Source organism: Narcine bancroftii, chromosome 8 (assembly GCF_036971445.1).
Source record: "Narcine bancroftii isolate sNarBan1 chromosome 8, sNarBan1.hap1, whole genome shotgun sequence".
In the NCBI taxonomy this organism is placed as follows: domain Eukaryota; kingdom Metazoa; phylum Chordata; class Chondrichthyes; order Torpediniformes; family Narcinidae; genus Narcine; species Narcine bancroftii.
In genome coordinates this window covers 76,738,750-76,755,056 of record NC_091476.1, presented here as the reverse complement: position 1 = coordinate 76,755,056, position 16,307 = coordinate 76,738,750, and the positions used below count along the sequence as shown (strand labels likewise).

At 47.5% G+C, this 16,307-nt stretch overlaps 1 protein-coding gene across 2 annotated transcripts in view; it reads left to right on the top strand.

Moving 5' to 3' along the window:
- Positions 1 to 8,840, top strand: part of LOC138740934 (solute carrier family 22 member 6-A-like) — a 41,659-nt gene extending 32,819 nt beyond the window's left edge. For both annotated transcript variants that reach the window (XM_069894275.1, XM_069894276.1), the window contains exons 9-11: positions 1,268 to 1,376; positions 2,322 to 2,525; positions 4,862 to 8,840. In XM_069894275.1, coding sequence (XP_069750376.1) covers positions 1,268 to 1,376; positions 2,322 to 2,525; positions 4,862 to 4,943 — 395 coding nt within the window. In that variant the 3' untranslated portion in view covers positions 4,944 to 8,840. The remainder of the gene's footprint in view (positions 1 to 1,267; positions 1,377 to 2,321; positions 2,526 to 4,861) is intronic.
- Positions 8,841 to 16,307: the final 7,467 nt, after the last annotated feature.

Sequence of the window (16,307 nt, the reverse complement as noted above, 5' to 3'; positions counted from 1 at the left end):
CAGGAATGACCACGGATCTTGTGTCAAATCTAAAAGCTCCGGGAATTGTCTTCTTCAGAAATCCACTCAGCCCAGCACAAGCCTCACTGATTGGTCTGTTCTGTGTGGGTAGGGGGGTATGTGTGTGTGGGTGGGTGCATGTGAGAGTGTGAAGGTGTGTGCGTGTGTGGGTGTGTGTATGTGTGTGTGAAAATGTCTGTGTGTGTAAGAGTGTGTGTGTGTGAGTGAGTGTGTGTGAGTATATGTGTGGGTGTGTGTGCATGTGTGCACGCGAGTGTGTGGGTGTGTGTGTGAGAGAGTGAGAGTGTGCGAGTGAGTGTGTGTGGGTGTGTATGTGTGTGAGTGAGAGAGTATGAGTGTGTGTGTGAGAGTGTGTGTGCATGTGGGTGTGTATGTGTGAATGGATGTGTGGGTTTGTGAGAGAGAGTGTGTGAGTTTGTGTGTATGGGTGTGTGTGTAAAAGTGTGTGTGTGAGCATGTGTGTGGGTGTGTGTGCAAGTGAGTGTGTGAGAGTGTGTGTGGGTGTGTGTGAGAGTGTGTGTGTGTGGGTGTGTGTGTGTGTCTGAGGGTGTGTATGTGTGTGTGAGAGTGTGTGTGAGAGTATGTGTGTGAGAGTGCATGTGTGAGAGTAAATGTGTGTGAGTTTGTGTGTCAGACTGTGTGCAAGTGTGGGTGTGTGTGAGAGTGTGTATGTGTGTGTGTGGGTATGTGTGTATATGTGGGTGTGTGTGAGAGAGTATGTGTGAGAGTGAGAGAGTTTGTGTGTGTGTGTGAGAGTGTGTGTGTGAGTTTGTGTGAGAATGTGTGTGCAAGCAAGTGTGTGTGTGATAGGGAGTGAGAGTGTGTGAGAGTGTGTGAGAGTGTGAGAGTGTGGGTGAGTGTGTGTGTGTGTGTGTGTGGGTGTATGTGAGAGTTTGTGTGAGAATGTGTGTGTGGGTGTGTGTGTGTAGGTGTGTGTGAGAGAGTGTGTGTGGGTGTGTGTGGGTGTGTGTGAGAGTGTGTTTGGGTATGTGGGTGTCTGTGTGTGTGTGTGTGGGTGTGTGAGAGTGTGTTTATGAGTGTGTGTGTGGCTGAGTGTGGGTTTGTGTGTGTGTGTGTGTGTGTGTGTATGTTGCCAGGCTTTGGAACGTAGCTGTGGGGGGTGGGAAATTCGTGATTTCCAAGGATGGCGCGTGACCTGCCAAGTTACCCAGGCACATCAGGGTTCTGCACAGGAATAGTGTTGAGCAGAAGGAGGGACACTGACACGACCCGTCTCCCCACGCAGATCTCCATGTACTGAAGACCACCATTGTTGCTTTCGGAAAGGGCTGCCTGGCTGCTTCCTTCAGCTGCTGCTTCATCCATGCCAGCGAGCTGTACCCGACTGTGATCAGGTGAGAGGCAAGTTGGTGGGGGGGGGGGGCGCGAGGGGGGAGAGTTTAACAAGTGTCGCCCTCCCCCAGCGAGCGTGTGTCCCCAAAGCACGGATTGGATGGTTTGGTGGGCGGATGGATTACACCTTCCTTGGGTGGTCTCGATATCATGTAGAACATAAATCCTCCTGTATCTATTCCCCAACGGGAGCAGCTGGAAGACATTGTGTGTGGGGGTGGAAGGATCCTTAATGATTCTGAGCACAACGATCCTGGTAGATCACGTCGATGTGGGGGGGGTGGGGGAGACCCCAGTGATCCTCTCTGCTGCCCTGTGGATTGACCTCCGATCCATTTCTCTGCAGCAACCATCCCCACACAGTGATGCAGCTGGCCAGTTCACTCTTGTTAGAGCTCCTGTAGAAAGTTGACATGATGGCGGCCAGTAGCCTCGCCCGACTCAGTCTTCTTTGGAAGTGCAGTCCCTGTTGTGCCTTCCTGACAAGTGAGGAGATGTTAAGAGTCCATGATAGGTCACTAGTGAAGTGAACTCCAAGGAACCTGGTGTCTCCCCTCTCTCCCCCACGGAGTTGTTGACGTGTAGTGGAGGGCGGTCTTTGTACTTGCTTTCTCCACTACCCCCAACCGCCCATTCCAAGCACCCAGCACTCTTTTGCAGACATACCGCACAGTAACAGGCCTTTCCAGCCTTGAGCCTGTGCCACCCAATTACACCTAATTATCCTTCACCCCCGGCATGCTTTGAATGGCAGTAAGAATCCAAGGAAAACCCACGCGGAGAACATGCAAACTCCTTACAGAGTGACCGCGCTGCCCTCTGCGTACAATAGCTGCCCCGCAAATCTCCCTTAAACCTCCTCCCCTGCTCACTTGAACATAACTGAATGGTTACTTGTGGGGCTGATGAGTTGCACCACTGACTCTCTGTGCCCTCACCCCTTGCAGGCAGACGGGTGTAGGACTTGTGAACACCATGGCTCGGATCGGTGCCATGGTATCTCCGGTCATCAGGCTGACCAGTGACCATCTCCCGTTCCTGCCGATGGTCATATATGGCAGCGTGGCCGTGATATCCGGAGCCTCTGCCTTCTGCCTCCCGGAGACGCTCAACATTCAGCTTCCTGACACCATTGAAGATGTGGAGAGCAGGTTGGTTTGTGGGGACACTGATGGGATTTTGGCCTTTATTGCTTGAGTGATTGAGTTTAGGAACAGGGAGGTCCTGCTGCAACTGGAAAAGGTCCCACTGAGGCCACATCTGGATAACTGCCTGCAGTTCTGGTCTCCTTACTCAAGGAAGGATGGACGGGCTTTGGAGATGGTGCAGAGGAGGTTCACCAGGCTGATTCCAGAGATGGGGGGGTTGGCCAGTGAGTAGAGATTGAGTCATCTGAAACTGTACTCGCTGGGATTTAGAACATAAAATATTGACCATAGAACATTACACCACAGTACAGGCCCTTCAGCCCTCAATGTTGTGCTACCCCTATAGTCCTACAAATAACTAAATAGAAAAACAGATCTCATCCTACCCCCGCAACCCTCTATTTTTCTTCCACCCATGGGCCTGCCTATGAGTTTCTTAAATGCCCCTAATGTTCCAGCCTCCACCGCCATTCCTGGCAAGGCATTCCAGGCCCCCACAACTCTGTAAAAAACTTACCCCCTGACGTCTCCCTTAAACTTCCCTCCCTTCACTTTGTACAGATGTCCTCTGGTGTTTGCTGATCCCGCCCTGGGAAACAGACGCTGGCCGTCCACCCTGTCTATGCCTCTCAGAATCTTGTCGACCTTTATCAAGTCTCCTCTCATCCTTCTTCGCTCCAGAGAGAAAAGTCCCAGTTCTACCAACCTCGCCTCATGAGACTTGTTTCCCAATCCAGGCAATATCCTGGTGAATCTCCTCTGCCCCCTCTCCACAGTGTTCACATCCTTCCTGTAATGAGGTAACCAGACTGAACACAATACTCCAAGTGGGGTCTCACCAGCGACTTGTCGAGTTGCAACATGACCTCTCGACTTCTGAACTCAATCCCATGACTAATGAAGCCCAGTGACCCATCGGGCTTCTTAACTATCCGTTCAACCTGTGAGGCAACCTTGTGGGATGGATGGATTTGGGATACCGATAAGAATGAGAGGGGATCATATAGAAATGAATAAAATTATGAAAGGTAGAGATCAGATAGAGGTCAGTAAGTTCTTCCCATGGGTGGGGAGACCAGAACTAGGGGAGTAGATTTAGGACCGAGATGAGGAGGAACTGCTTTTCCCAGAGGGAGGGGAATCTGTGGAATTCGCTGCACATTGAAGCAGTGGAGGCGATCTCAGTAAATAAATTTAAAAAAAGGTTGGATAGATTTTTACATCGTGAGGGAATTAAGGGATATGGGGAAAAGGCAGGTTGGTGGAGGTTGGTCCAGAAAGGTGATCAAACTGCAGGGGAGTTCATGGAGCGTTCATGTCCCATTTGAGAGCATTTTGCTAATATTATTCCTTTCAGGGAATGAACCACATTGCTCTGTGTAGATGCCTAGTTCCTGGTAGGGACAAGGATTAACAGGGAAGTGTGCTGGGCCTACAGCTGAAACCGGTCCCATTAAACTCAATGGCTTCATTGGAAGATTGTTCATGTTGCATTAATACCAGTGAAAGACAAGCAGTGGTCCAGCAAACCTGCTGGTCTCGCACGGCCAACGTCACAAGGGTGCCAGAGGGTGGAGGGTGGTGGGGGGGGGGGGGGCGGGGGGAAGAGGTTCTTTGTATCTCCATGCCTGCCGGTAGACATCTGAGGAAGTGGCAAACCTGGGCACAGTTCCCTTCATTGGCCACTGGATTGTCAGCAAATTCCTTATTTCTCGAAATGAAAGTACATTAAAATTTTTAACCTTTACAGACATACATCACAGTAACGGGACTGGCCCGTGAGCCCGTGCCTCCCAATTACACCAAATTAGCCTTCCCCCCCCCCCACCTTCCCCTCCCTTTAACTAATTATTCCAGTTCCTTTCTCTCTCCACCTAACCCTAGACTCCTCCCCCTCCTTCCTGTGGTGCCCTCTTCCCTCCACCTATCGTTTCCCACACCCCCTCCCCCTTTTGTTCGGACATCTCTCATGCTTCCCCACCCCTTGACGAAGGGCTCAGGCCTGAAATGTTGATGTATCTTCACCTTTCCCACATAAAGGCCCTGTCTGGACCTGCTGAGTTTCACTTAACCCCAATACTGTGTTTTACCCCCAATTAACCTACAACCCCCGATACTATTTGAATGGTGGGAGGAAACCAGAGCCCCCAGACAGGCATGGGGAGAACACTCCATACAGACTGCGCGGATTCCTACCACCACGAATAACTGAGATAGATCACCTCAGTACTAGGCTCCGCTGGGATTCGAACCCGGGGTTTCCCATTGACCCGACAGGCGCTTTAATTAAGGAAACCACATTGCCATTCTGAACATTTGTGACCTGTGCTTGTTTTCAGAGGAAGGCAGGGGAAGGTGCAGAAGAACGATGGGAACCTGAAGCAAGGAGTACAAATCGCCCTCATGGAACAGGAAATCTGATCAGTGTAAACTCAGCCTCTGCGACGTCCACCCGTGACGCCCAGGAACAGCAGGAAGTGCCAGGGGGCTGAATGGCCTCCATATGCTTTTGTTTCTTGTCATCTTCTCCACCCTTGCCCAATGCTTGGTGCATTCCTTGTGCCGGATATCGGAACATATTGACACAAATGGGGGCCATTCTGCCCAACCCCAGAGATCTATCCCACGCAATCCACTCCCTCTGCCGCAGAATAGCCCTCTTTGAGAGGCAGTGGCCTTTCCACTCCAACTGGGGCACAGGGGATACCCAAGATAGGGTGATTCCGAGATGATGCGGCTTTGGGAGAGGTGAATGAAGCCCCGTTTGTCTGGGTCTGACCAGCTTCACTTGGAGTCTTTACCAGCTCTGGCCCCCAACGCCAGCCAGACTCCGGAGCTGGCCATGGGGGCGGGCATGCCTGACCCTGGGACCGAGATATAGAACCATAGAACATTACAGAGCAGAAAGTAGGCCCTTCAGCCCTTCTAGTCTGTGCTGAACTATTGTTCTGCCTAGTCTCACTAACATGCACCCAGTCCATTCCAAATTTGGAGAATTATATGCAGTTTTAGTCACCGAACTACAGGAAAGATATCAATAAGATAGAAAGAGGGCAGAGAAGATTTACTAGGATGTTGCCCGGACTTCAGGAACTGAGTTACAGGGAAAGGTTCAACAGGTACAGACTTTATTCCCTGGAGCGTAGAAGAATGAAGAGAGATTTGATCGAGGTGTTTAAAATTATGAGGGGGACAGACAGATTAAATGTAGGCCGTCTTTTCCCACTGAGGGGGGAGGGGGTGAGATATAAACCAGAGGCCATGGGTTAAGGGTGAAAGGGGAAAGGTTTCAGGAGAACTTCTTCACACAGAGAGTGGTGGGGGTGTGGAATGAGGTGAGGTGGTGAACGCGGTCTCAGTTTTAACATTGAAGAAGAATTTGGACAGGTCCGTGGATGGGAGGGGTGTGGACTGGGTGCAGGTCAGTGGGACTGGGCAGAATAATAGTTCTGCACAGAAGGGCCAAAGGGCCTGTTTGCTGTGCTGTAATGTTCTAAGGTACTGTTTTCTCCCTTTGTTTATGTAATTTTGAATGTTCTGTCTTGATAAAAAATTCAGTCCCGAAACGCTGACTGATCATTTCTCCCCATGGAAGCTGCGTCTGACCTTGCTGAGTTCTTCCACCAATTCTTCTGTCTGAGAAAGATTCCAGCTCAGTTTTTCTTTAAAGTAAACATACGGAAACGCTGGAGGAACTCGGCCGGTCTCACAGCGTCCGCAGGGGGTGAAGATAAAGGGCTTGAGCCCTTCCTCGCGGTGTGAGCAAAGTGCAGGCAGGCATCTACATTAAAGACTGGGGAGAGAAAGGGGGAAGAATGGGAGGGGGAGGGGTCCAGACCGACAGACACAAGGTGTTAGTTTGTTAGGATAAGAGGAGAGGAGAGGTGAGAATTGGTGTTGGCTCCATGTAAGGAGTCGGTGGGGGGGGGGGGGGTGCGGGGAAGGGAAGGAAAGAGAGACAGAGTTCACTTGGAGGGAGCCCAGGGTGAAAGGGGAAAGGTTTCAGGAGAACTTCTTCACACAGAGAGCAGAGGGGGTGTGGAATGAGGTGAGGTGGTGAACGCGGTCTCAGTTTTAATATTGAAGAAGAATTTGGACAGGTCCGTGGATGGGAGGGGTGTGGACTGGGTGCAGGTCAGTGGGACTGGGCAGAATAATATTTCCTCGTGTTGTTCCTCCATTCAGCCCATTGAGACTGCTCCACCGTTCAATGGCTGATCTGATGATGGGCTCATCTCCACCCACCTGCCTTTTCCCCATATCCCTTAATTCCCCCATGATGTAAAAATCTCTCCAACCTTGTCTTAAATCTATTTACTGAGGTCCCTTCCACTGCTTCAATGGGCAGCGAATTCCACAGATTCCCCACCCTCTGGGAAAAGTAGTTCCTCCTCATCTCAGTCCTAAATCTACCCTTGATCTTGAGGCTACATCCCCCTAGATCTGGTCTTCCCCATCCATGGGAACAACTTACTGACCTCTATCTTATCTAAGCCTTTCAGAATTTTTTATGTTTCTATAAGATCCCCTTTCATTCTTCTAAATCCCAGTGAGTCCAGTCCCAGATGACTCAATCTCTCCTCATAGGCCAACCCCCTCATCTCTGGAATCAGCCTGGTGAACCTCCTCTGCACCATTTCCAAAGCCAGTCCATCCTTCCTCGAGTAAGGAGACCAGATCTGCATGTAGTTCTCCAGATGTGGCCTCATCAGGACCTTGTCCAGTTGCAGCAGGACCTCCCTGCTCTTAAATTTAGTCCCTCCAGCAACGAAGGCCAACGTTCCATCTGCCTTCTCGACAACCTGCTGCACCCGCAAACCAACCTTTAACAATTCAAAATCTGACTGGCTGAGTTCCTCCACCATTTCTGCATTTTACAACAACTATGGCACTTCAGACCTTTGATGCCTTTTTAGCTATATGGATTACCACTACTGTCATCTGGAAAATGAGATTGTTGAACTGTGGGGAATGCAAGAGATCTAGGATTCCCAAGACTGGTTCCGGGGATGGTGGATTTGACTTATGGGGAAAGATTGTGTTGTCTGGGACTGTAATCTCTGGAGTTTAGAAGAAGGAGAGGAGATCTTACATAAGACACAAGAGCAGAAATGGGCCATTCAGCCCATCAAGTCTTCCCTATCATTCAATCATGAGCTGATCCATTCTCCCACTCAGCCCCACTGCCCGGTCTTTTCCCCATAACCTGGCTAATCAAGAACCTATCGATCTCTGCCTTAAATGCACCCAATGACCTGGCCTCCACAATCACGTGTGGCCATAAATTCCACAAATTCACCACCCTCCGGCTGAAGAAATTCCTCCATGTCTCTGTTCTAAGTGGTCGCCCTTCAATCCTGAGTTTGTGCCTTCTTGTTCTGGACTCTCCCACTGTGGAGAGCAACCTTTCTACATCGACTCTATCCACACCTTTCAACATTCCAAATGTTTCAATGAGACCCCTCCTTATTCCCTAAATCCTAATGAGTTCAGACCAAGATCTGTCAAATGTTCCTCGAAACATTATTTACATTTTAATTTTAAATTTAGACATACAGCACGGTAACAAGCCCTTCCGGCCCACAAGCCCGTGCCACCCAATTAACCCAAATGGCCTACAATCCCCAGTACAGTTTTGAACAGAGGGATGAGACCAGGGACCCCACGCAGACAATGGGGAAAACGTACAAACTCCTTCCAGGCAGCACGGCATTCGAATCCTGGTCCCGATCGCTAGTGCTGTAACAGCGCTGCACTGACCGCGAGGCTCACCTCGATGAACCTTTTCATTCCCAGTATCATCTGTGAGAACCATGAAGGCCCCCACAGGCTGGATTCTGGGGGGGGTTATGGACTTTGACCCAGGGGGTCGAGAACCAGTCTCAGTCTCAGGGTGAGGAGTCTGTCGTTTGGGACTGAGCTGGAATCTTTCTCAGACAGAAGAATTGGTGGAACAACTCAACAAGATCAGACACAGCTTCCATGGGGAGAAATGATCAGTCAGCATTTCGGGACTGAATTTTTTATCAAGACAGAACATTCAAAATTACATAAACAAAGGGAGAAAACAGAACCTTAGAAATTCGCCCAGCCCCACCCCTCCTGGAGGGTTGTGGAGACTCAGCTATACATTGGAAACAGAGAGAGATGGATGAATGGGCTTCTAGACCTTGGAGGAACCGTAGGGAATGGGTTTAGGGAAGAGAAGTGGCCCTTTCTCCTGTTACTTGATTCGTGTGTCAATATTTGCAGAAGATATCTGGTAATGTGTCAACACCTGCAATTATAAACAATAAAATTGGTTAGCAACTGCTCTTATTATGGACTTTAAGAGTTCAGAGTTATTGTCAGAGTACGTACAAGACATCACATACAACCCTGTGGGCCAGGCAGAATTACTACTTATTGGTAGTGCAAACTAAAACTGATTCAATGTACACAGTAAAGAAATGTAAACAAACTGACTGTGCAACACAGAGAGGAAAAATATCGATAAAGTGCACAAGTGATGATGTGGATGATGGGATGGTCAATTCGGTGTTGATACAAAAATAGGGGGAGTTGTGGATAGAAAGCAGGGTTTTTTTGGACTACAGAAGGATTTGGACTGTTTGGAATGGTGGGCTGAAAGGTGGCAGATGGAGTTTAATGCAGATAAGTGTGAGGGGCTTAATTTTGGGAGGAATAACCAAAAGAGGATGTGAAGGGGGAGCATTGAGGAACAGAGAGATCTTGGAGTAATGGTTCATTGTTCTTTGTGAAGGTGGATTCCCATGTAGATAGGGTGGTGAAGAAAGCTTTTGGTATGCTGGCCTTCATAAATCATAGCATAGAATATAGGAGCTGGGAGGTGAAGTTGAGACTGTTCAAGGCATTGGTGAGGCCAAGTTTGGAGCATTGTGTGCAGTTCTGTCTCAAAATTAGAGGAAGGATATCAATAAGGTTGAGAGGGTGCAGAAAAGATTTACTAAAATGTTGCCTGCATTGCAGTATCTAAAAAACGGAGAAAGATTGAGTAGACTGGGTCTTTATACATTAGAGCGTAGAAGGTTGCAGGGGGGATTTGATAGAGGTATATAAAATTATGAAGGGAATAGATAGAGTAGATGTGAATATGCTCTTTCCTCTGAGGGTAGGGGAGATTGGAACAAGGGGTTATAAGTTAAGAGTTAGGGGGAAAAACTTTAGGAGTAACATGAGAGGAAGCTTCTTTACTCAGAGAGTGAGTGGAATGACCTTCCGGAAGAGGTAGTTGCGGCAGGGCCAATTCTGTCATTTAAGAAGAGGTTAGATGAGTATGTGAGGGGGTATGAGAGGGTTATGGGCAGGGTATGGGTAGGTGGGGCTAGTGGAGTTTCAACGTAAATTGGTGTGGACTAAAAGGGCCGATATGGCCTGTTTGCGTATTGTAAATTGTTATATGGTTATAAGTCAGAGTCTGTAAATGAGTCCGTGTTGAGTTTGCTGTTGAGGAGTCTGATGGTGGAGGGGGAGCAGACATTCCTGAACTGGGTGGTGGGCGTCTTGTGGCCCCTACACTCCACCACCACCCCCTGGCAAGGCCTTCCAGGCCCCCATGACTCTCTGTGTTAAAAAAACAACCCCCTGACGTCTCCCCTAACCTTCCCTCCCTTCACTTTGTACAGACGTCCCCTGGTTTTGCTGATCTCACCTTGGGAAACAGGCGCTGGCCGTCCACCCTGTCTATGCCTCTCAGAATCTTGTCAACATCTATTAAATCCCCTCTCATCCTTCTACGCTACAAAGAGAAAAGTCCCAGCCCTGTTAACTGTAGTGATAGACTGCTACCACCAGGGGGAGTTGGAGACAGAATATGTAGCATCTTGGGTAGATGAGCTCTGGCATGTATATATTCGATCCTTAGTGCTGGTTGTTTAGTTAATAAATCTAGTTGTTTAAAACACATAGTTTTATATGGAACAAAATTAATCAATATATTGGGTCTAAAGTGGAGTTGTTCCCAAAAAACACCCCTGACTCCGCATAGATTAGTCACATTGACAATAGACAAGAAGATCCTGGACACCTGGTGCCGAAAGGGGGGGGAAATCGGGTTTATCAAAGACAGTGACAAGCGTGGCAGCTAATGTCATTTGAGCAACTCAGAAATAAATATGACTTGTCCAATTGGACGTTCCTCTGCTACTTTCAGATATTTTCTTTGAGGGACACATGGGGCCCATCCATGACCTTCCCAATGTGCGACCATGATTCGAAAGGGGATCACAGGGAAGTTAATCTCGGCAACGCACTTCTTACTCCAAGTGGAAGCCCCTGAACAAATCGAGGCAAAGGTGGGAGTCAGACTTGGGAACAACAATTGATGAGTGGTGTGGGTCAGATCTGTGTCAGGGCAGCGTGACTGTGATTATTAATGCGCGGTATAGGCTGGTGTGGTATAACTTTCTCCTCCGGCTATATTTGACACCACAAACATTGAATAAGGCCAAACCAGAAATCCCAGATGCTTCAGATGAGGAATCTTTGTGCCCTCAACCTGAACGTGTAGCAAGGTGAGACCCTTCTGGGTGGATTTAGGCCAAGTCATAGAAAAAAAGAATCATAGGTAAAGAATTCCCACAGGACCCAGAACTGCTCCTTTAGGGGAAACATGATGGACATAAAGTTTAAAGATGAGGCTATCCAAATTACAAATCCAATGATTGCATTGGCAATGGCCAGGAAGTGTATAGCGGTTCCCTGAAAATCTGACTCTCACTGTGGAGAAAATCACTAGGAACTTCAGGGAAAAATATAAAATTTTCCTAAAAATTTTGGCAACCAAATTTAAATTTTATAGGAACATAGACATAGTGTGGATCTGTGTAACATGCTGCCCTGCCTCCCCCATCTATCCTTCGACTGACCGAGGGGCTGGGTGTGGTGGGGCGGGATCAGCAAACACCAGGGGACGTCTGTTCAAAGTGAAGGGAGGAAAGTTTAGGGGAGACATCATGGGAGGTTTTTTTTAAACACAGAGAGTTATGGGGGCCTGGAAGGCCTTGCCAGGGGGTGATGGTGGAGTGTAGGGGGCCACAAGACGACCACCACCCAGTTCAGGAATGGCTGCTCCCTCTCCACCATCAGACTCCTCAAATGCAAACTCAATCACGGACTCATTTACAGACTCTGACATAACCATATAAACATATAACAATTTACAGTACGCAAACAGGCCATATCAGCCCTTCTAGTCCACACCGATTTACGTAAAACTCCACTAGCCCCACCTACCCGCTCCTTGCCCATAACCTTCCAACCCCCTCACACCCCCTCACATACTCATCTTTTTTCTTTTTTCTTTCTTTGGCTTGGCTTCGCGGACGAAGATTTATGGAGGGGGTAAAAAGTCCACGTCAGCTGCAGGCTCGTTTGTGGCTGACCAGTCCGATGCGGGACAGGCAGACACGATTGCAGCGGTTGCAAGGGAAAATTGGTTGGTTGGGGTTGGGTGTTGGGTTTTTCCTCCTTTGCCTTTTGTCAGTGAGGTGGGCTCTGCGGTCTTCTTCAAAGGAGGCTGCTGCCCGCCAAACTGTGAGGCGCCAAGATGCACGGTTTGAGGCGTTATCAGCCCACTGGCGGTGGTCAATGTGGCAGGCACCAAGAGATTTCTTTAGGCAGTCCTTGTACCTTTTCTTTGGTGCACCTCTGTCACGGTGGCCAGTGGAGAGCTCGCCATATAATACGATCTTGGGAAGGCGATGGTCCTCCATTCTGGAGACGTGACCCATCCAGCGCAGCTGGATCTTCAGCAGCGTGGACTCGATGCTGTCGACCTCTGCCATCTCGAGTACCTCGACGTTAGGGGTGTGAGCGCTCCAATGGATGTTGAGGATGGAGCGGAGACAACGCTGGTGGAAGCGTTCTAGGAGCCGTAGGTGGTGCCGGTAGAGGACCCATGATTCGGAGCCGAACAGGAGTGTGGGTATGACAACGGCTCTGTATACGCTTATCTTTGTGAGGTTTTTCAGTTGGTTGTTTTTCCAGACTCTTTTGTGTAGTCTTCCAAAGGCGCTATTTGCCTTGGCGAGTCTGTTGTCTATCTCATTGTCGATCCTTGCATCTGATGAAATGGTGCAGCCGAGATAGGTAAACTGGTTGACCGTTTTGAGTTTTGTGTGCCCGATGGAGATGTGGGGGGGCTGGTAGTCATGGTGGGGAGCTGGCTGATGGAGGACCTCAGTTTTCTTCAGGCTGACTTCCAGGCCAAACATTTTGGCAGTTTCCGCAAAGCAGGACGTCAAGCGCTGAAGAGCTGGCTCTGAATGGGCAACTAAAGCGGCATCATCTGCAAAGAGTAGTTCACGGACAAGTTTCTCTTAAATGACAGAATTGACCCTGCCGCAACTACCTCTTCCGGAAGGTCATTCCACTCACTCTCTGAGTGAAGAAGCTTCCTCTCATGTACTCCTAAAGTTTTGCCCCCTAACTCTTAACTTATGACCCCTTGTCAAATCTCCCCTGCCCTCAGGAGAAAGAGCATATTCACATCTACTCTATCTATTCCCTTCATAATTTTATATACCTCTATCAAATCCCCTCTCAACCTTCTACACTCCAATGTATAAAGACCCAGTCTACTCAATCTTTCTCCATATTTTAGATACTGCAATGCAGGCAACATTTTTGTAAATCTTCTCTGCACCCTCTCAACCTTATTGATGTCCTGCCTATAATTTGGAGACCAGAACTGCACACAATGCTCCATTGATTGGCCTCCCAATCAAGTAAAGTCTAGGTGCCGGCTGTCGGGCTTGATAAATCCCTGATGCATTCCCTACCTTTGTTGTGGGTATCTTGATGGTTGTGCATAACTGTGGTCTGTTGAGTGTGGGCGGGGGGAAGGAGGGGGAAAAATGGTTCACACTCAATGGCAAATTTTGTATACAATTGAAAACTGTAATTTCTGAATGATTACTGGAAATTGTTTGAGTTTTTAAATTAATAAATAAAACATTCCAAAAAAATCTAGTTGTTTTAAAAAGAATCCAAGTTTCTTTGTTGTAATAAAAGAAACATCACATGGTACCAGGCATGGAAGAAACAGCCAGGTGCTGCTGTGCACAGAGGAAACACACAATGTGCACATTAACAGTCGATATCAGCAGAGAAAATATGGAGAGTTTAAAAACTCCTTATAACTCCAACTTTTACTATTTCAAAATGTCATCTTCACAGAAACGTAAGCAACGATATTTTGAATTACAACCTTATTAATCCAATAAATCATACTTCATTGTTGCAACTGTAACAAATAAATATTTTGCATAACTTCACAATGAGATTTTTATATGATGAGTAAACAAAGCTTATACTGTATAATGATAACGATATTCAACTCCAAACATATATAAAAAATAAACGAGATGAAATCAAGATAGATTCAAAAAGTATCTTGAGCTCAATATTCTTCAAAGAATGAGATACAAACTCCCCATCTGCTTGGATATTATGACATATGATGTCATGGTAATATTTCCAACAGCAATTCCTTAAACGGAAAGGCACAAAATTAACAAAAATCAAAGAAGCACAAGGTTTTAACCTTATTATGTTGGCTGATGCATTATCCAAGGCAATGACACACAGTGAAGCACACAATGAGAGTTCCACAGGGACGGATGTGAATCTCCACGTGAACCTGATCACTGAATCTCTTCCTGTATCTGACATGAAATCCAAGCTGATCGTAGCTGAAACAGAAAAGAACACAGTTCTACAGAAGGTCATCAAGTATCTGAATGTAGGATGGCCTACAGGTGAATGCCAGCCACATGACAACATCAGAACTGAGCTGAATGTTGTCAATGGGCTTCTACTCAGACAGAGCAGAATTATCTTTCCTCAATCACTGCAACAAGAGATGCTGAAATGGGTGATTGAGGGGCACCTTGGAATGGAAAAATGCAAGAGGAGGATCAGAACTGCTGTATATTGGCCAGGGATAAATGCTGACATTGACAGGATGGTTTCAAGCTGTGAGACCTGTTAGAAACATCAGGCAAAACAGACAAAGGAACCCATGATAATAACTGATGTACCAGTGGAACCACAGCAGGAAGTTGGGACTGATCTGTTCCACATGGATGGAAAGAATTACTTGCTGGTTAGTGGTTATCTATCTGGAGATTGTGCTGCTTTCTAGCACGTCTGCTGCTTGTGTGATCCAATAAATGAAATTGATCTTTGCAAGACATGGAATTCCTCAAATTGTCTACAGTGACGATGGACCACTCTACAGCTGAAGGAAATTCCAGAACTTTGCAGAAGAGTATGATTTTCAACATGTCTTCTGTATCCACAGTCAAATGGCAAACCAGAGAAAGGAGTTCACATAGTTAAACAGTTGCTCAAGAAAGCACTAGACAGTGACTCAGATCCATGTCTGGCTCTACTGAGTTACAGAGCTTCACCACTTGAACATGGCAGGTCACCCACTGAGCTTCTGATGGGATGTAGACTACGCACCGCACTTTCCTACTCTGCAGACCCAAATGAGAACCGAGATGTCAAACGGAAACAAAAGCATCTGCAAGAGAGGCAAAAGTCAGCGAGAAGCTTAGGGCCACTGGCCCAACATGACACAGTGAGTCTCAGAGATTCCAACACTTGGGACAAAAAGATTACTGTTCTGGGAGAAGTAAATCCAAGGTCCTACACTGTCAGAACAGAGGAGGATCAAATACTGAGGAGGAATCAAAAAAGCTTGCTGAAAACACCAGAGACATTGCAGGAACAGACAGATGCAGGAGATCCAGTCTGCACAGAAACAAAGGAAACACCACCCATGCTCAACAGAAATTGTCCAGCAGAGCCGACACAAGCACCTGTGTTAAGAAGATCCACACAAGTTGTCGAAGCACCTGACAGACTGAATCTATATAAGAAGTGCACACTTCAACAGTTGTGCTGCTGACATTCACATTAATGTTTGTGTTGAACTTGAAATGAAAGAAAACTGTATTAATGTATAATATTTTATGAAACGTCTCAAGGAAAGGGGATGTAGTGATAGAGTGCTATCGCGAGGAGGAGTCAGAGGCGGAGTGTGTAGCATCTGGGGAATATTGCATCTTGGGTAGATCAAAGATGGATGCCTCCACTTGAGGTCTGGCATGCGTATGTTCTCTCTTTAGGGCTGGTTATTTAGTTAATAAATCTAGTTGTTTTAAAAAGAACACAAGCCTCTTTATTGTGATCAAAAAAACATCACAGTAACCTCCCCTCATATGACATATTTTTCACTCCAGGCAACATCCCTGGTGAATCTCCTCTGCCCCCTCTCCACAGCGTCCACATCCTTCCTGTAATGAGGTGACCAGAACTGAACACAATTCTCCAAGTGGGGTCTTACCAGAGATTTGGAGAGTTGCAATGTGACCTCTCAACTCCTGGACTCAATCCCCCGACTAATGAAGCTCAGTGTCCCATTGGCCTTCGTAACTATCCCATGAATCTGAGCAGTGACCTTGAGGGATGTTTGGATTTGGTCCCCAAGATTCCTCCACATTCTTAAATAACCGACAATTAACCCTGTCCTCAGCCTCCTGGTTTGTCCTTCCAAAATGCATCACCTCACATGGTGTTCAATGGCCTCTTCTCTCTGTTTCTCTCTCCCTCTCTCTTTCTTTCCCCTCTGTATTTTTCTCTCTCCCCCTGTTTCTGCTTTTTCCCTCCCCCCCGCTTTTGCTCCCTCTCCCTCCAGGGTCTCTCTCTCTCCCCCTCTCCCTCTCTTTCCCCCCCCCCCTTCTCTTTCTTTCTGTT